The 20,732-nt window shown below is 46.0% G+C and overlaps 2 protein-coding genes across 2 annotated transcripts; one reads left to right on the top strand and one right to left on the bottom strand.

The window, feature by feature from the left end:
• The first annotated feature begins 2,178 nt into the window (after nt 1-2,178).
• Nucleotides 2,179-10,154, top strand: LOC136467294 (UDP-N-acetylglucosamine transporter UGNT1-like). Its single transcript, XM_066465939.1, has 10 exons — nt 2,179-2,474; nt 6,880-6,956; nt 7,650-7,808; nt 7,920-8,053; nt 8,375-8,505; nt 8,588-8,632; nt 8,743-8,840; nt 9,519-9,626; nt 9,720-9,776; nt 9,859-10,154. Exons 1-10 carry the CDS (start codon nt 2,312-2,314, stop codon nt 9,931-9,933), a joined length of 1,047 nt encoding a protein of 348 aa, XP_066322036.1. The 5' UTR covers nt 2,179-2,311; the 3' UTR covers nt 9,934-10,154.
• Nucleotides 10,155-10,524: 370 nt separating this feature from the next.
• On the bottom strand, nt 10,525-13,037 carry LOC136463795 (uncharacterized). The gene is made up of 2 exons (XM_066462777.1): nt 12,644-13,037; nt 10,525-11,057 (listed from the first exon to the last, which is right to left on the bottom strand). The coding sequence occupies exons 1-2, from the start codon at nt 12,839-12,841 to the stop codon at nt 10,839-10,841; spliced, it is 417 nt and encodes a 138-aa protein (XP_066318874.1). The 5' UTR covers nt 12,842-13,037; the 3' UTR covers nt 10,525-10,838.
• Between the last annotated feature and the right edge of the window lie 7,695 nt (nt 13,038-20,732).

Raw genomic sequence — 20,732 nt, forward strand, 5'->3', positions numbered from 1 at the left:
CGTAGTAATTTGTTTAGGGCGTAACACCGAGGGTCTTACAGGAGACAATCACCATTGTCAGTTGGTGACACGAATCGACAGTGATGATTTTCATCGTCGTTGGTTACACAAATCGGTGGTGATCACCGCTGGGTTGTATTACGATAACCAGCGATGATAAGCAACATCACTGGTTCTAATAAATCCGCCTGTGAAAGTGTCATAGGGGATAACTATTTCTATAATAGTGTATGGCTCAAGTAAAAATGTAGAAAAACCACAAACTAGTTACATAATTATGAGCTCCTAATATTTTTTCTAGCGTACTCTACCTCACCTTTAAGAGGGGAGGGGGGCTTGGACCCTAGGACTAAAAAATAGCCTTGGATGCTAAATAGAAGGGCTAAATATTGCTATCATGTGCTCCTTCATCCACCTGATCACAAAGTTTTACATCACAAATACTTATTTTTAGGGTACATAACATGATTTGCCTTTTATTACAAACGTCCACGTGGTCTAAAACACACACACACACAACAACAACAACATTAGAGTGAAAAGAAGCGTCTAGCGGCATGCATCATCATTTCCAAAATCCTTGAGTGTAGAACATAGACATGTCACATTTCCTAACCATAGTTCTCGAAGTCATAGTCAGGTTCATCTCTTAAAACCAAATTATTTCAGTATGATTTGTACTAGACAACATCCCACCCTATGACTATGTTGCTTTGAGGTAAGTGGAATGCAATGATAAAACCAACTATTTGGTTAGGGGCTAACTTTAGCGTTCAATATCTTAGAAGTATCCTCCTTAACAACCTCCCACTTATCCCCATTCATCCCAAACCATCTCACGCATCTTCATATCCTCGAAGCTTTTATGAGTTTTAACAACTACTCCCTCCATTCTAACATAAATAACTTTATGAGTTTTCAATTTTCTAAAAAATAACATTCTACAGACATGAGACACTAACTCCTAATGCGGAGCTAATCATGTAAACAATAACTACCAAATCTAGGACATATGCTCCGGGAAAGGAAAGGAGATGAGGGTACGCACGTTTTTTACGAGCTGAAAATTTATATATAGAAAATTATTTATTTTGGGACGAAGAGAGTACAATTTTATGCAACAAGTAAATTTCTTGTATGGCCATGTTAAACCTCGATATTGTTTCAAGATTTTGGAGTGCTTATTTTAAGCAACAAATAACTCCTGTGTGGAAAAAAATAAATCTTACTATTGCTTCAAGATTTTAGAGTGCTTCAAGATTTTGCTTCCAATCTTACTGAAGTTTTATTGTGTGGCGAAAATAAATCTTGATATCCCAAAAAATTTCTTGAGCGGCGAAACCAAACCTTGACTTCGCTTTAAGATTTTTTAGTGTTTATATTTTTAAGCGCTTGCAGATAATCAACGAGGGCGCGGGATGCACCTCTGTGCTCTATGCTTAGCCTTAAGAAACAACGGCGGACATGCTGTATGCGTAATCTCAATATGCAATTATGTAAGGTGGAAAAAAAGTAGCACATGGTATGTAATAAGGTACTTCCCAAAAATGAGTGACGCGAAGAATCATATATTCATATGGCCAATCTAGATCCTCCATCCGTTGAACCTGCAGCCCTGGGCTGGACAGATCGGAATTGGACGTACGCCATGGGATGAACGACACCGAGCGCCACCGTATCCCGGCTGGTGGATCGCTGGATCTCATCCCCTCGCCGAGGATTGGCTTCTTTAATCAGGCCCTGGCTCGTGAGTGCCCGGTGGTGACATCGCACACTTACCCGGCTGCACTGTACTATCCCCTATCCCCAATCGTCCACTGATCCACTGGCCGAGTTCGATCGATGCTGTGACCCCGACGCGATCGCGACGTGACCAACGGTCCAACGCCGCGAAGCAACGCAAGTCGCGAATCGCAACGTGACGCGCGAGGCAGGCCAGGCACCGAGCGGCAACCGGCAACTTGCCAAAGCGCGCACCCGTCCGTCCGCTTCCAATAAAAGGCGGCTGGCTGCCGCGCTGGCCAAGCCTGGCAGGCGCCGGCGCGGTCGGGCAGAAGCTTCCGCTTCCGCATCCGGGGTCGCTGACCGGTGACCGCATCGCCGAGGCGAGGACGAGACAGACAGCGCACCCCCGCAGGAGCACCCGTTACCCGCGTGCTGCATCGGGGGGCCAGGGCCAAGTGGGTGGGGACAGAAATATCCTCCTGCCTGCTGCTCCTCGTCCTCGGCCTCGGCGTGCTCGCGGGCGGGCGGGCGGAGAAGGAGGGGCGAGGAGGCGGATCGGGGAGCGGAGATCCCGGCGGCCGGAGGGATGGCGAAGGGCGGCGGGGAGAGGGGCACGCTGCTGCCGGTCTCGGCGGACGACGGGAAGGGCAACGGCGGAAGGGGAGGCGGCGACGATGCCGTGCTGTTCAAGGGCTCCGCCACGACCCGCCGCGGTGCCGCCGCCGCGCTCTCCTACATGGCATGCTCCGGTACGCGCTACGCCCGATCCGCTCCCTCCCTCCCGGGCGGGCGGCTTGGTTTGCTTGTTTCTGCAGCGGTCGCGCCGCCGCGTGGACTGCTCGCGGTTCGGGATCGGGTGGGTTGTTTCGTTCGTCGCGTTCAGGGAATTTGGGGACGCGAGAGCCCCTGCATCACGTGTTTGACTTGTTGCTTGTGCTAGTCGTCACGTTTTCTGTTGAATTCAGCTACGTGATTTTGGAGTTCGTGCAGGATGGTTGACTCGTGCTTTGGTCTTTCGGCTTTTGCCAACACGACCGAGCTTTTGGGAAGAGGGACCATTTTCGTAGTTCTGTTGCCTATGGGTTATACGGAACGTACAAAGTACATACTTCATACATGTTTACGAAATTCTATATGTAAGGCCCCGTTTAGTTCCGAAAATTTTTGGTTTTCGGCTACTGTAGCACTTTTGTTTTTATTTGGCAAAAATTGTCCAATTATGGACTATTTAGTCTTAAAAGATTCGTCTCACGATTTCTCGGCTAATTATGTAATTAGTTTTTTTTTCGTCTACATTTAATACTCCATGCATGTACCGTAAGATTTGATGTAACGGGGAATCTTGAATTTTTTTTGTTTTTGGCTTGGAACTAAACGGGGCCTAAGTAGGAACTGGCTATTTCATACAGATAACTGAATTTCCCATCATGACGAATCTGTGGCATACTGTCCTAGTGTTAACTGAATTCTGGTCGTTACAAATGGGGCTACTGTGCTGCCTTAGCCCTTATCTGCCTTTGGAGTTTGGAGTGGGCCTATGCTTATTGCTCGGGCACACTTGTAGGGGAACATGACCACAGAACCCTGTTGGAATAGGATTTAGAAAGCAATGCGCCATTTAATAACAAAGTAAGGTTTCTAGGTGGCATATGTATGAATTTGGATCAGACAGAGGGCCTGTCAGGAAGAGTGATGTTTCCCTGTTATCTCATGTACTATATATTGTTTGGTGCTGATGATAGGATGTAAATTGCTTCAATTCCCTGTTTGGATGATGGTTCAATTGGATACGAATAACCATTTGATAGAATAGATACATCATTGTCCTCATCTAACTATCTAGCTAGCTAGCCTTTTGAACTGAAACCTGCCCATTTATCATTAGTTGCATGACAAAATTGGAACAAAGGAAGGTGGTCCCACTGAGGAAAATGAGCAAACCATTTTCACTTTAGGGGGGAAAATTGGTGTGGAAGATTTGAGTCATTGTCAAGTGATGAATGAGGTTTGGATTGCACAGTTAAACTCAGCTTCCATTTATATGTGCTTACTGGAGGTTGGAGAACTGTGGACGGGTTACTGTAGTTGGACTGATTATGTTGGACTTACTAATGATACCCCCTTTTGCATTGATAACTAAAATTGGACTGGAACTCACTTGTGTTCTGCTGATAATACCAGTTGAAGGAGTTCTGCACAATGCATGGTAGTCAGTTTTACTTGAATCGTTTCACCTTAATTTTGGATTATCTCCGTTGCTTCTTTTAAATATTTAGATAGATCGTGTATTTGCATCAACCATCTGGTTGAGCAAGGAAAAATAATAATAAAAAAGGTTTCTTGATGGGGCGTCTTTGGTGTCCCAGCATAGCAGGTCCCAAGCCCTGGTAAAGGAGGAGGGTTGTGTTAGGCGTGGCGAGCCAATGTAAAAACTTAGCCACTTAAATGGAGATGAAACCCGAAAGAAAATCGTTGGGGCGTAACCCTCTTAGCGACGCGCCGTATCGGAACCCGGGTATGGTGTTAAATGGGCAAGGGCCGGGTCGTCACCCCCGTGACGCGCCGTGTCGTAAGAAGAAAGGACAAACGAGCATGCTTGGATTGCAAGGTGATACCAGGGGAGTGTGTTGTTTCTCAACATAAGCTTTTGGTGGCAGATTTTCGTTTTCAGGTGCGCGCCCATAGGGATAAACAAGCTAAGATTGAAAGAACAAAGTGGTGGAAACTGAAAGGGGAGACGTCAGAGGTATTTAGGGAAAGGGTTATCAAAGAGGGCTCTTGGAAGGAAGAAGACGACATAAACAATATGTGGGACAAGATGGCAACCAACATTCGGAAGGTAGCCTCAGAGGTGTGTGGAGTAACCAAAGGAAGGGGACGCGAGGCTAAAGATACTTGGTGGTGGAACGAGGAAGTCCAAAGGGCTATTAAGGAGAAGAAAGAATGCTATAGACGCTTGTACCATGACAGGAGTGTGGACAACATAGAGAAGTACAAGGTGGCAAAGAAGACTGCAAAGCGAGCTGTAAGTGTGGCAAAGGGTAGAGCGTACGAGGATCTTTACCAACATTTGAGTACGAAGGAAGGAGAGAAGGACATTTATAGGATGGCTAGGGTTCGTGAGAGAAAGACACGGGACTTCAACCAAGTTAAGTGCATTAAGGATGAAAGGGAGCATCTCTTGGTAAAGGAGGATGAGATCCGACATCGATGGCAAGAGTATTTTGACAAATTGTTCAATAGTGAGAATATGGACACAACCTTTCAGTTGGATGACTCTTTTGATGACACCAATAGGCGCTTTGTGCGGAGAATCCAAGAATCTGAGGTCAGAGAGGCGTTGAAAAGGATGAAAGGAGGTAAGGCGATGGGACCGGATGGTATCCCAATCGAGGTGTGGAGATGCCTCGGGGACATAGCTGTAGTATGGTTGACCAAGTTGTTCAACCATATTTTTCGATCGAACAAGATGCCTGATGAGTGGAGGAGAAGTATATTGGTACCGATCTATAAGAATAAAGGGGATATTCAAAGTTGTACAAATTACCGGGGAATTAAGTTGATGAGCCATACTATGAAGCTATGGGAGAGAGTTATCGAGCATCGCTTGAGAGCAATAACGCGGGTCTCTATGAACCAATTTGGTTTCATGCCCGGAAGGTCAACCATGGAAGCCATTTTCTTAATAAGACAAGTTATGGAGCGGTATAGGGAGAAGAAGAAGGACCTACACATGGTTTTTATTGACTTGGAGAAGGCTTATGATAAAATACCAAGAAATGTTATGTGGTGGGCTTTGGACAAACATAAAGTCCCAACGAAGTACGTCGGGCTCATTAAGGACATGTACAACAATGTTGTGACCAGAGTTCGAACAAGTGATGGAGACACGGATGACTTCCCGATTAGGATAGGACTACATCAAGGGTCAGCTTTGAGCCCTTATTTGTTTGCTTTAGTGATGGATGAGGTCACAAGGGACATACAAGGGGACATCCCTTGGTGTATGCTTTTCGCGGACGATGTAGTGCTAGTTGATGAAAGCCGGACATGAGTGAATCAGAAACTGGAGTTATGGCGGGAGACTTTGGAGTCCAAAGGTTTTAGACTTAGTAGAACTAAAACTGAGTATATGAGATGTGACTTCGGCACTACTACTCGGGAGGAGGAAGATGTTAGTTTGGAAGGTCAAGTAGTGCCTAGGATGGATACCTTTCGATATTTAGGATCAATGCTACAGAGGGACGGGGATATTGATGAAGATATTAGCCATAGAATCAAAGCAGGGTGGATGAAGTGGCGGCAAGCGTCTGGTGTCCTATGTGACAAAAGGGTACCACAGAAGCTAAAAGGCAAGTTTTATAGGACGGCGATTAGACCTGCTATGTTGTATGGTGCAGAATGTTGGCCTACGAAAAGACGACATATTCAACAGCTAAGTGTCGCGGAAATGCGTATGTTGCGTTGGATCTGCGGGCATACAAGAAGGGATCGAGTTCGGAACGATGATATACGTGAGAGATTAGGGGTAGCGCCAATTGAAGAAAAGCTTGTCCAACACCGGTTGAGATGGTTTGGACATGTGCAACGGAGACCTCCAGATGCACCGGTGCGTAGTGGAATCCTAAGTCAGGATAGTAACGTGAAGAGAGGCAGAGGAAGACCGAAGTTGACTTGGGTAGAGGCAATAAAAGGAGACTTGAAAGGATGGAATATACCCAAAGACTTAGCCTTAGATAGGAGTGCTTGGAAGACAGCTATTCACGTGCCTGAACCTTGATTGTTTCTGTTGGGTTTCAACTCTAGCCTACCCCAACTTGTTTGGGACTTAAAGGCTTTGTTGTTGTTGTTGTTGTTGTTGTAAAAAAGGTTTCTTGATCATTGTTTTGTTTGTTCTGTATTCTCCTTAACATGTGCAGTGTGCCAATGCAATATTTAGTTATGTTGTCTCCACATGTTATACTTGTGTGCCTCAAATTATCGTACACACTGTTAATCTGCTACAAGTTTATACCCATACATTCATTTGAGTTCCTTGATGATTCACTCTGTGATGCCATCTTTTTTAGCCACAGGGATATGATGTGTTATTGTTTTGTTTTCCATTTTCAGAACCCATTTGTTGTACTAATTTTGATACTTTTCAATTTGCAGTGTTGCTAGTGATGTTTAACAAAGCAGCTCTGTCTTCGTATAATTTCCCTTGTGCAAATGTCATCACGCTCCTTCAGGTACTGGATCTGTTCTGGGAAAATCTGTGGCGTGCATGGTTCATGCACTTTTCTGGATGGAGTACGTGAAAGTTACATGTCTGTGTTCCATCGAATTCTCAGCAAACAATTTCTTTCAAGTTTTCAGTGTTGTATGGGTCTATGTGATTAGTCTAGTCCAGGGTTCAGTTTCCACTGGTAACTGGTTTTTCCATTGGATACCAGGAGAACAAATCCTGTCCAGGAAATGTGTAAATTTTTAATTTGAACTGATTAATAGTAATCTGTTGAGGACTTGGTGGGAACCTCATTTATGGTGGTAAATTGGAGGAGCTGGTAAAATTCAAGCCCAACATCTACATTTTCAAATATCAACAAATACTTGGGGGGTGACCGTACATATTTTTGTAATCAATTTGTTATTGAAAATATTTAATTTTGTCCCATGGTATAGTTCCAAATATCAACAAATACTGCCTTTAATCTTATTTCAATAATGTTCCAAGTCTTGCTTGAAGTGCCACAAAAACTTCACTTTTTATCATCCCTGGGAAATAGTGGATCCCAAATCTTTCGGTAGCTTTGATGGAACATAGCTTTATAAAACCTTCCTTTGCCTTTGGATGTCTGTTGGCTAAACTTCTTGGTTTACATTTGTATTCTATCATTTGTGTATTTCACCTTTCTTTGTTAACACTTAACAAACATGTGCAGATGGTGTGCTCAACGTGCCTTCTTTATGTTCTGAGACGGTTAAAGATCATCTCCTTCACAAATAGTGATCCATCAGTGCCTTCTGATTCACTATTCTTTGTGCCGTTTAGGTTGTTGTTGCGCACCACACCTCTTTCCTTGTCTTATTTACTCTACATGGTATGCTGACTCCCTTACAAGATTAATGTGTTCAATAATTAGGCACATGCATTTCTGTTCATGTTGAATTCTCACTGGTGTTTACTGTTCTTTTTTTTTTTTGGTAAAAAGCTAGCTTCGATGGAATCGGTCCGTGGAGTTAATGTCCCTATGTATACAACTCTACGGCGCACAACAGTCGTGTTTACAATGACAATGGAGTATTTCCTGGCAAAGCAGAAGCACACCCCACCTATAATAGGCAGGTAAATATATGGATATTTGTTCTGTTCGCTGTTTCTCATTATTACCAGTACACAGTTCTAAGAGTTTCATTTCGTTTAATGCATTTATGCCCTAGGCAGTGTCAAACATAAGTATTTGAACACATTATCGATTTTGTATAAGCCTTTGATTATATGATTATATTTGTTTCATCCCGTAGTAATAGGTTTCTGTACCTACTACTGTACATGTACCCTTTTTCTTTGGATACAGCATTTGTTATGCTGGACATTTTCAAAACTTGGTACTGTTCTGAATCTATAATGTTCCACTATCTGGTTGTTAACCAAGCTTTTTATCAGTGTGGCTTTGATTGTATTTGGTGCATTTGTTGCTGGAGCTCGAGACTTGTCATTTGATGCTCGTGGGTATGCTATTGTCTTTGTGGCCAACATTACGACAGCCGTTTATCTTGCTACTATCAACCGTATAGGTAAAGCAGTTTCCTTTCCAACATATAATGTTCTTTGGCCGTACAAAATCCTTCTGACCAGATGTTCTTTTTCCTCCCCTAGGAAAATCTAGTGGCCTCAATAGCTTTGGCCTGATGTGGTGCAATGGTATTATTTTGATTGCCCTTTTTTCTTCTCGAACACTATTTGATTGCTCTTAACTTCAGATCAAGCTTCTTATGTCTTACAATCTTATAACCTGTCTGTCTGGATTTCAGGACTTGTCTGTGGACCTTCAGTACTGTTCTTGACATATATTCAGGGTGACCTAAAGAGGACCATGGAATTTCCCTACCTTTATTCCCCTGGGTTCATGGTAACACTAGATTCATGGTTAAGTTAATTTGTGCATGCTTTTGTCAGTTTTAGTAGGCATTTAAAGACTGTTTGTGGATGCACGAAATTCAAAACCATGAGTCATGTTAATTATCTTCATCGGTGCGCTTGTACTGTCAATTAGCCAGTTAGCCCTTGGACTCATGCTGCGGCTGGAGTTTGCAAGACATTGTTCTGTTTGTTTCACTATCTTTGAGATCCAGTCAAGTCTAGAAATTAGCTTGGATTGCACATGTTACTGAAGCACATGAGCACTACCTTGTGTGTAGTCACAGTCTCTCACTCACTCTCACCCAAGTCAAGTTTTGCTGGTGCTGATAATTTTGATAATACCACCCTCTAGTCCTTTAATATCATTTATCATGTTCTAATTTACCAACAATTATCCATAATACTATTACGATGACCTATTGATAGTGCCTCCAGTTTGAAACCTCAAAATTCTTTCATTCAGTCCAATTACTAGTGTATAGTATAGCTGCTGTAGATGATCTTCAGGTCACTTTACATGATAATTTGTTTATTTTTCATACTAATTTAACACTCAAAACAGGTAGACAACGAAAGAGTGAGTAATGTCAAGTAGTATTCCATTATATCATGTAATGTCAATAATTTGAAGTTATGAATGTCACTAATAATGAAATTTCACTTGTAGGCTGTGCTGCTATTTTCGTGCATCTTAGCATTTCTACTGAACTACACTATCTTCTGGAACACAATCCTGAATTCTGCACTCACACAATCGATGTGTGGAAACTTGAAGGTACAGCTGCCATCCAGTCATTCCACTCAACCGTATAGGCCAACATAAAAACCATTCTTGAGTAGTGATATTCATATTACACTGTTTCTGCAGGATTTCTTCACCGTTGGAATTGGTTGGGTGCTATTTGGTGGCCTTCCTTTTGATCTTGTAAGTTTTGGGGCTTGTTTCTTATGCGCCACTTATGTTTGTATAACCTCCCGTGGATACTGAACCCCAGTTTCGTATGCAGCTTAATGTTATCGGTCAGGGATTAGGGTTTCTGGGCTCTGGATTGTATGCCTACTGCAAGATCAAAGGAAAGTAGATGCTGATGTCTAGTGGGATCGACTGGGAGTAGACGTTGGGTGTGACTTGGTGTTTCATTCAGGGGCCAGTGTGCTTAACAAAAGTAGCGTTATTTATGCTGTTTGCTCCTACATATGGGAGAGAAATTTTGTAGGTTTCCTGTATGTATTAAACTTCAGCCCTCATGAACACTACAAAACTGACAAGGAAATAGAGTATACCGAATTTTTACTGTCGCTTTATGATCGTTTCTCTCTTAAACTCGAATAGACATGCAAAATACAATGAATAACTTATGTGAAGGGCACATAGAAACTTGAATAACCGTGCAGAATATAATGAAGAACTTAGGTAAAAGGCACATGATACAAAACGATATGATCGAAAATCAGTCTTTAGGCTCAATTGCTCAAATGTGAAACATGCACCGGTCCAAAATTGATTACTGTACTTCCAGTCTTCAGGCTCAAATGTAAACATGTACCGTCAAAATTGAAATGTTCATTCAGGCGTAGTTCAGAAGCGCAAAATGGTGCATCACTCATTTTATGCATACCCGACACAAATCAACGATGCAACTAAACAAACTAACTTCAAGAACCATGTCAAAAACGCTGAAGACAGGTTTTGGAATAACATAATTGCAGGCGTCTTGTTGCAATGTACAAGCTACTTACTTCCAAGATAGAAAAAATGAGAATACATGTCATCACAGATATCACACTGTAATCTGTAATTCGTAAAACAAAACTTTCATAGCTTTAGAAAAGCTCAAAGGAGGTCATAACAAACTTATGCATCTAGAGCCTATATAAGCTGGCAGAACAAACAGTTCAAACAGAACTGAGATCTCTTGCGTGCACCAAAGATGTAGCACATTTTTGCCCACCGTCTATATCTACCACACCTCAAGCCATTTGAAAATTACTCGGTTGGCTTGTCCGGGTCATCTTCCTCAGGTTCTTCCTTGTCTGGATCATCCTCTTGTGGCTCCTCCTGAGGTGGTAGTTGTTCTTCCTCTTCCTCTTCTTCATCGTCATCTAGAGGATCATCAGCCGGTAATGGATGCGGTAATGGTGTCTTCATTGGGCTGAACTTAGGGAAGATATCAGGTCTCCTCCCAGGCTTTGGTCTCTCCCATTCCTAGCAACATTCAAACAACATTAGAAATTAATCTTGATGTCAATATATTGAAGCGAAAAGAAGTGTATGGAACATATCTAAATCACTATAGTCATGTTTTGTTGTGGACGCTTTCATTGGAAAGCAGTACGCGAGGAAGAAGAAGAAGAGGGCGCCAGCTCTAGTGGCTGATTCTGGGCCATAGTTATCTGTTTGGGGAGCTGCTGCTACACGTTTGGATATGGAGAGTAAGAATAGTTAGCAGGTTTGTTAGTGTACAGCTAGCCATTAGGGGATATAACTAAGGACCAGCTGATTGTGAGGGGTAAGCAGAAGCAGAGTACTGTTGATCAGAGCCTCCAAGAGAGGGCGATCTGGCTCTGCTGCTGCCATTGCTTAGGTTTAGCCATTGTTGAATAATCCCAGATCATCAATGGACAGATCGTCCACACGACCACACCAACAGCTAGAATAATCATTGAAAAAGTTGCAACAGATCTGCAATCGCTAGTTCGCTACTTTGGTTATAAAAGAAAACCATTACCAAGAAATGCTAGGATCACTATCTTCATATATCACAACATGTAATACATTCTCTCACGAAGGGCGGGCCTGGTGCAAGCGGTAGAGTCTTACTGCCTATGACCGGAAGGTCCTGGGTTCGAGTCGCGGTCTCCTCGCATTGCACAGGCAAGGGTAAGGCTTGCCACGGACACCCTTCCCCAGACCCCGTACTGAGCGGGAGCTCTCTGCACTGGGTATGCCCTTAATACATTCTCTCACAATCAGCTTCAGCCGGCTTATCAGCCGCAGAAACCATCAGCCGAACACTGAGAGAAAAACACTGTTCCATGGCTGATAAGCCAAGCTAACAAGTTCAAGCGAACAGGGCTGGATGGTTGAAGCCATTTACATAGTCTGGCCTTAAAAAATTAAGGCAGTGAGTTCACCAAAAACAGCTCATGACTGCTCGTCACAACATTCTATCACTTTGATAATGGAAGACTATTACAAAGAAAAGAATATATAGAAGCTACACATTCTGAAGGCGCCACAGTGCTCGGCTGCACTTACCAGGTTGCAGCTGCAGCTGCTGTTGCACAAATCTAAACTAAGAGATATTGTAGATTAGTAGTGCATACATGCGTCCACAGCAGCTGCAGCTGCCAAATAGTGTACAGTCAGTATTTAGGAGCGAATATAAATTTGAAGCTCCAGATATCTGTCAGCACAACAAGCTACTAGCTGCAAAACAATCCCCAGAAAGTCCAAGTTTATGTTTGGACAGATGAAATTATTACATTCATAATAAATCAGTAAGCTTAAATAAAAATTATCATTTTCGCAGGGGTATCTTCGCCAGACATATACGAAATAGCAAAACCCTAAAAAATAGATGAAGGCCGAAACCACATCTGAAAGCTAAAGCATAAGGAAGTAGTCCACACCACAACCTATGTATCTTTTCTACCGCTTTTGTCTACCCCAATCCCTAAACCGGTTCTTGGTCAGCTTAACTTACCCAAAGAATTAAGCCTCCAATCCCACAAGGACAAGCCACTAAAATCAAATGAACTGAAGGTAAATTGAAGAGCTAAGAGAATTACGATGGGGAAATCCAGGGGCGACCGCTTGGTAATCTTCTCCTCGTCGGGCGCCGCGCAGACCACGAGCGCGCTCCACCTGCGCCGCCTACCGGCGGGAACCGGCACACGCGCGAGGGCGGAGGCCGACGCGGGGACGCCGGCAGCAGCCGCCACCGGCGGGGCGGCGGCTGGAGCCGAGAGGCACCACGGGGACGCCATGCGGGAGGGGAGCTCAAGGGCCCTCGGTTCGCCGCCTGGGCTGCTGGCTGGCTGGAGGAGTCGGGCTGGAATTTGGGTTCCGTCTCCGTGTGGCTTGGTGGAGTAGCGGCGGCTTGCGAACCACCGGCGGCGGCGGCTGTCTGTAGAGAGTGGAGACCGCCTTCGGGGCGATAAGAGTCGACTTCGACTCTTCGAGTCGGCAACACTTGCAGCAGTCACGTACGCGCTGCGTGGCCGGATGGCGTATACACGCGGCGCTTATTCCGGCCCACCGCGAGTTGGACGCAGCCCACCAAATGAATTAGGCCCATATGTTGGGCCCTTTTTTGTGGGCCGGAGTGAACCAGCAACTAATTCGGCCCGAGTCGTCGCCGTTCGAGAGACCCGTGGGCCGTGGCGAACTGCCGACCCACCATGCCACCATAACGTGCGCGTGTGCAGCCGTGCTCGGGCACACATGACACGACGCGACCAAGACCAGCCATGCTGCCTCCCGGGAAATCACCAGGGCCGCATGGCGGCTGCCACCTGCAGCCCATGCACGGGCGGAGACGGCAGTAGCTCGCCGCGCCTGACACGCGTTTGCCCAGCGATAAGTTTAATCGCCGAATCCGAGGCTCTCTGACGCGCGCATTTTCAACCAAAAATCTCGCACCACTCATGTACAGTATGTACGTACCTCCTATCGGTCAGTAGATTTGCAGAGCGCTGAGCGGAGCCGAGCCGTGGAATAATTATTAAACTAACCTTTCCACTGACCAAATAACCCGAACGTGCAACGTGTGCATGCAATGCAGCAGCATCTAGCGAAGAAACGCGAGTGTGTGCACACGCACGGACGTTTCCAAGTGCTGAAGACACGGAGTCGTCTACGGACGGGACGGGACGGGACGGGACGAGCTGCATGCATACGCGCCTAGCAGATTGTTGAAAACTGGTGGCAGCAACCGAGAGCAAGACGTACAGATGGTAGCAGAGGTGGTGGTCGTCCTTTCACCTTTTTGTCTCAGGCCCCCCTGGACGGAGCGGCCCGTATTTTTGACCGGCGATCGCAGGCGGGGGCTTTGTTTAACCCGTACGTACGCGCGCACGGCGTAACCGAGGGGGTTAAACGTGTCCTTCAACAGCTTCCCAGAGCCAGAGATTAACCCCCGTTCAACGGCATGTGTTTCACTTTTTCACCGCGCGACATCACCCCCCTTTTCATCAGGCAGGCAGACTGCTTGCCTAGCGCCGCCCGCCCCGCCAGCGGCCAGGCCGCCCGGACACCCCGGCCGGCCGGCTCCGCTTTGACGGTCAAAGCTCGCTTGGGCAGGAAGCACGGGAACCGAGCGCAGGACCGGTCCGACGCCAATATTCTATCCCAGGATCAATACGCCGCTCGTGACCGCCTGTACGTACTGATGCGCTACCTAGCTACCCTGCGCCCCCTGCCCTCAGTCCTGCGGGGTGTAGAGAGAGAGAGAGAGAGAGAGAGAGAGAGAGAGGAGGAGGCGGTGGTGGTGGCTCCGTGGCTGGCGCGCGCGGCCGAGGAGGATCCCAGCGGGAATTTTTTTTAATTTTAATATTTTTTTATAACTAATTTTAAATCTAATACTGTAAGTTTTTTTTAAAAAAACTAACACTTTTGGCTGTGCCTATTGCCCTGGCGTGGCCAAATGCCTGTGCCGCGCCATGCATGGTGGCGCGGCAGAGGTCTGACGTAGTGATGACCGGTTTCGGTGACCGTTGACGTGGCAGCTCTTGCCGAGCCACCGACCTTGGCGCGGCAGTGCCGCGCCCTGATCCGTGGCGCGGCAGAGCCGAATAAATACCGCGCCCAGTCCCGCCTGCCCTTAGCAGCAAGCCCGCCCGGCCGGCGGTACCTGAACGGTTTAATCCGAATGCGTCGCGCCGATAGTGGGAGTTATTCTAAGTATTGTTTGACGTAAAATCAATAATAGATTTGTTTCTGTCTTTTGTTGAATTTTTTTCACGGCCGAATAGAGAATTTGATAAGCCAATAATTTGTTTTCCGTCTTTCATAATACGGTTAACCACTAATTTAACTAATCGATTATAAAAAATTGTCACCGACGTCGAGATACGCCGGGACTGTCGGTTCCCGAACTAGTTGGTACTTAATCTCGCCGGCAGTGCTGCCGCGACGCAAAGAAACGAATATGAAGCAGATAAATGAAGTCCGTGTGCAAGTTGACAAGCTGCCACATAACATTTTCATTGTTTTGACATAAGTTTGACATAACATAACCAAATAACCCCTCAAGTTTCGGACGCCAATATTCGTTTGACCTAACAAACTAAGACCCAGGAGTGTAAGGATCCCTCGGACGCCTCTGTCTCTTCGGATTTGTTGGCAACACATTGATAGTGTAGCCAACGTCGGTATGGTCGCGTCGACGGTGCGTATGGCTCGTACCCTGCAAGTATATGATACGTACGATTACTTATAATTCTTTATGATTATTAGTTCATGGAGCCTACGTATTTAAATAAACTATCTTTTTATAGTACCTGTGAGACTCCTTGGGTACCAAGCGAGGCACCACCTAGCTGATACATGCCAATCTCGTGCTGCGGCCAATCGTCCTACTGGTCGTGCTGTCTGCGGAAGCCCGGGGGGTCGTCGTCATCGTCGTCCTTGTCGTCCTCGGTTGCAGGGTCCTTCCCAGCGCTATGATGTGGTGGTGTACGCACCGCGGAAGTGGCACCTGTCATCTGCTGAGAAGAGCCGGCTGGTATCCTTAAAGAGGCTGAAGACGTGGCACCCGACCACGCTGGGAGTGGCGGTTCCTCATAAGGAGTGTCCATGCAGCTCAGCTTCTGAGCTAGTTTTCTGCAGCTCTTCTTCACCTTCTGCATAAATAGATGTTAAAGTTAGTGCATTACCCAAACGTATATACACTAAAGAAATATTTTTGGAACGGACAAGTTTATGTTACCTCCACAAAAGCCACGAGAACGCCAGGCCCCTGACCTCTAGACTCGTGAAGCCAGAACGCTGCTTCGTTGGATAGCCTTGACAATTGTGTCGCCTAGGTACAGAAATGCGGTTGGACAATTTTAGTACACATACTTAATACCAAAAGGATAACAAATTATACCATTCAAGTATATTACCACGTATCTTTGAAGCGGGGCTCTCTCCAGCTGTGTGTCCTCCCTAGTGGTAACATCGTACACATCTTCGATGATATCTTCCTCCGAGTCCTCGTCAATCGCCACGCCAGTGTACGGGGGCTTGATATGTATCCTCGTAGACCTGTGAAGCCACCGCAGGTACTCGTCGAAGGTGTGCTGGTCGTGTGGAGGACCCGCATGAAGCGGATGTCGTACCCTGTTCTGCCACAAATGGATGTGCGAGTTGTGTGTCACGCGCCAATCCTTGGTCTTGTACCTCTTCCTGCGGTCATACCTGCAACAAAACGATGTTAGTTGTACCACACACATCTGGATTGTAGCATTGTTATTAATCGATAACGCACCCGTGCAATTCTTGGTTGGTGGAGTAAAGCGGTGGTGGGCAGCCTGTCATTCTCCCAAATTGTCTGCAGACCCGAATGGGCAAGTGAATCTCGACCATATGAAAGAAAATAAGAGGGACGTCGCTGCGATACTCGTCTGACTCGTCCCTAGTGATAGGACTGAGATAGTCCTGGAGCTCCAGAGAATCCCAAGGACACCAATGCACCTGAAATTTCGTAATTGAGTTAGGTTGTGATATAGTGTACATCGAACAAGACACAGGTATGATAGTAAAGAGAGCGTAACCTGGTGTTGTGTCAGGACGTCGAGACCGTCCGTATACTCCCTGTACTTGCGCCTCACATTCCCTCTAACTAACTCTGCTTCCATCCAGATATACAGAGATGTAGGGAGTGTATCCTACCCGTTCCATCGCTGCATTGAACATGATAATAAATTAGTCATTAATAATGAATTTATATATAACTGACTCGAAGAATATAGTGAACCAAAGTACTTACTAGTAAACCATTATTAGTAAACCATTATTAAGGGGCCTCCCAACGGGCCATCGTTCCCAACACCACACCTGAAGTAGGTACGAGCAACCCCCAAGGTTCGCATATCCTGAGGTGCGACGGCAGGCAACGCATAGCTGTCGATACGTTCATGCCAGGACTACGCTGCCCCAGCTATACACCGCTATGTTCTCCCATGGCTGTCGTAGTATGTCAAGGAACATCCAGCTGATCGTGTTGCCCGAGGCATCTGGGAATAGGAAAGCACCAAGAAAGTGCCAGAGCCACACACGAGCGAACTTGTCGATAAGAGCCTCCTCAGCCTGTGGGTCCAAGTAATCAAAGCGCTCTGTGATCCAGGACGACGAAACCCCAGAACATTTCCTGAAATTGACCAAAGAAAATGAGACCACATGGCTGCAGGAAAGCAATGCAAGTGTTAAATAGGCTTGAATTACTCACTTATTTTTCTTGAAAGCATCGTCGACCGGTGGAAGAAAGCCAGTAAATTGAGCCACCAGCTCCCTCCAGTGATCATTGTCAACTATCCCTGTCACTGGAAGTCCCCCCAACCTAAGGCCTAAAATAGCCTTCACGTCCTGCAACGTCAAGGTCATCTCGCCACAAGGTAGGTGGAACATGTGGGTCTCAGGCCTCCACCTGTTATAAGAATAGAACGACTGTTAGTTGCCTCAAATTTGTTAGAAGAAAGTTTACGTACAAAGAATACACTCGCACATGTCTACAGCTGCAGTAAGTAGTGCTAGGTCAAGGGGTGGAAGATCGTGGTTGATAACACGGACAAGCTTTAGGAAGTCGGCACGCCGTATGTACGGCGCATAACGCTCATCCCACTGGTGCGCCCTGGTGTACGTGCGGGGCCTCAAAGGAGGCAATGACACCTCTGCGTCATTGTCACTCAAGATGTGTGCTCGGTGCTGGTCGTCGTACTCCACCTCAAGAATGAGGTACAACAGGTGCTGCGTGGGAGGAGCCATCCTGTTACGAATTGATAAACAAAGCGTTAGAATATTCAAATTAACAAAATTTAAATTAACATTAGTAAGTTCACAAACAAATCACTAACCTAACTATCCTAAATCCATAAACCCAAAATCCTAAGTATACTAGATAATAAATACATAATCAATCCCTAAAATACCTAAACCCTTTTGGGTTTAGAGTAAACTAGTATCTATACCCAAAATCCCTAACTAAATAACTAACTATAAATTAAATAATAAATACATAAACAATCCCTAAACCCAAAATCCTAACTATACTAGAACACACAATCTCAAACCTACGTAAATTACAAAAAAATTCACTAACCTAACTATCCTAAATCACTAACTATCATAAATCAATACCAATCATAAAACCCTAACTATCATAAATCACCAATTATCCTAAATCAATAATAATAAAAAAATATGAAATCAACCCTAACTATCCTAAATTACTAGCTATCCTAAATCACTAATTATCCTAAATCAATAATAATAAAAAAATATGAAATCAACCCTAACTATCCTAAATTACTAACTATCCTAAATCACTAATTATCCTAAATCAATAATAAGCAAAAAAAATGAAATCGAGAGGAGGTACCTTAGGAGCGGACGGCCTTGACGCGCCGACGTTCGTGGCGCGGCCGACGCGGGCGCTGCGCGGTGGCTGGCGGCGGATGGGCGAGTGCGGGCGCTGGTGGCAGGCGGGCGGGCGGCCGGCCGCACGGTATTTATTCGGCTCTGCCGCGCCAAGATCGGTGGCGTGGCAAGAGCTGCCACGTCAACGGTCACCGAAACCGGTCGTCGCCACGTCAGACCTCTGCCGCGCCACCATACATGGCACGGCACAGGCATTTGGCCGCGCCAGGGCAATAGGCGCGGCCAAAAGTGTTAGTTTTTTTTTAAAAAAACTTGCAGTGTTAGATTTAAAATTAGTTATTAAAAAGTGTTAAAATTAAAAAAAAAAATCCCCAGCTGTGCTGTGCCTGTGCATGGGGAAGCTACACGGCGCCTCACGTGCACCGTGGAAAACACCAACGGCTGCCTCTGCCTGTGTGGATGCACTGGCACTGGCCCGGGCGCGGCGCGCAGAGAATAGCTAGCTGAAGGGCGAGGACCGACATTTTCGGACGGCGCCAGGGCGCCAGGGGGCCAGGGCGTTAAAAACACCAGGGCATGCATGCATGTACATGCATGTGAGAGTCGCGGTAGCAGGGCAGGACTAGCTACCCTGCTGACAAGCGAGTTGCTCTCCATGCTGCATGTGGAGATATATTTACAATGTGATCTCACTGGTGAGATCGATATATATGTGGAAGCATGTTTGGTGCAGGTGTTGCGTGTAGATGTAGAGACTGTTTTCACTCATGGGCTTGCGGAAAAGTGTGCTCTACCCTACTAGTTGATCTGCATGCATGTGTAACATGTAGGACGACGGCAAATTGCATGTAAAATGCATACTCTCTGTCACAAATTGATGGCCATGCATTGATGCATATATCGATGATGGCTGGATTATGCGATCTTAATAGATTACAAGCAGGTATATATGTATATACACTCATATGTATGTATCAAAGGCTTGTTATGGATGTTCAATTCAAAGGCTTGTTATGGATGTTCAATTCAGTACGGACTACGGAGTTCACCCTAGCTTAGTAGCTAGCTACCAACCTACGATTCCACTGTAGTAGCCGACCTGTGCTACCTAATCGCCTTGACATGCATATTTCTTCTCCGCGTGTAATCTATCCCTGTCTGGTCCTGGGAAAACTGCACATGCATGGCCCGTGAGGGATCTGCAGGATCGGAGAGGACGGTCCTGAGCGAGGCATTAGGCATGTTCGCAGAGACGTTTAGGGCACTCCTCCTGTGCGTGCAGCAGCACTGTTACGGTACGATCCTCCTCCTCCCCTAGTGTGCCCGGAAGACAAGGGTGTGTGTCCTCGTAGAGGGCACAGCTTGCAACCCCAGCGCCCCTACTTTATTCGGAGTCACCGTGACCTTTCTTTAAGCTTAACCTTTCTCGCTCTTTGGGGCTGGATGGGCGCTTCTCGATACGGAGAGAGAGAGAGAGGTTAGGGGACTCCCGACTGATGCGGGGAAGACCGTGGGTCTGGATCATTTGATTATGGTACCAAGGAATGATCAAGAAAAGATAACCGTAGAACGCATTAGAATATCTATCTGTGACCAGAGAAGGCACGCAGAGAGTGAGCTTCACACTACGTAGCTATACTGACACTTGCAATTTCATTCAGTCTTGCATTTTCAGAATATAGCTAGTAGGAGCTAGCTAGGCGATTTGACGTGTCTGCACTAGCGCGATTCGCCAAAAAAGCTAAAAATAAACCACACCAAATCTTTGAGTCTTTGTCTATCACTACAGCGCTCTGAAACAAAGCTGTTTATTTCTCGCAGAACAACTCTGGATCGAACTGCTGGAAGACGACCTCTTCTTCTCAAGAACATCAACGTTAGTAGTAGTACTACGTACTTACTAGTAGCAGCTAGCAGTGCAATCCAGCGATTCACCTCGAAAGCACCGGCCCCCGCCGAATATTATAGAGCGGGTAAGCCTATGCTTATAAGCTGTACTTTTTCAGCTAATAAATAATATCGATATTTTTTTCTCACGAATCAGTAAATGGTACTTTCAGAGATGGCAGCCAAGTGAACATAGCACCGGGCTGCCGCCGCTGCCCGCGTAGCCTTGTGCCCTATTAGTGGCGGGGGATTGGAACTCGGAGGCGCACGCGCGGGCTGGCGGACGGCCGCGCATGCCGCGGCTCGCGTCGCCACGACATGTCAGAGATCGATCGGCTACACTCTACTAGCTTCCGGCTTCCACAGGTGTGCGTGTTTGACCACGCGCGCGCCGCGGCGAGCGCGAGCCCT

The sequence above is a fragment of the Miscanthus floridulus genome, chromosome 7 (genome assembly GCF_019320115.1).
Source record: "Miscanthus floridulus cultivar M001 chromosome 7, ASM1932011v1, whole genome shotgun sequence".
NCBI lineage: Eukaryota > Viridiplantae > Streptophyta > Magnoliopsida > Poales > Poaceae > Miscanthus > Miscanthus floridulus.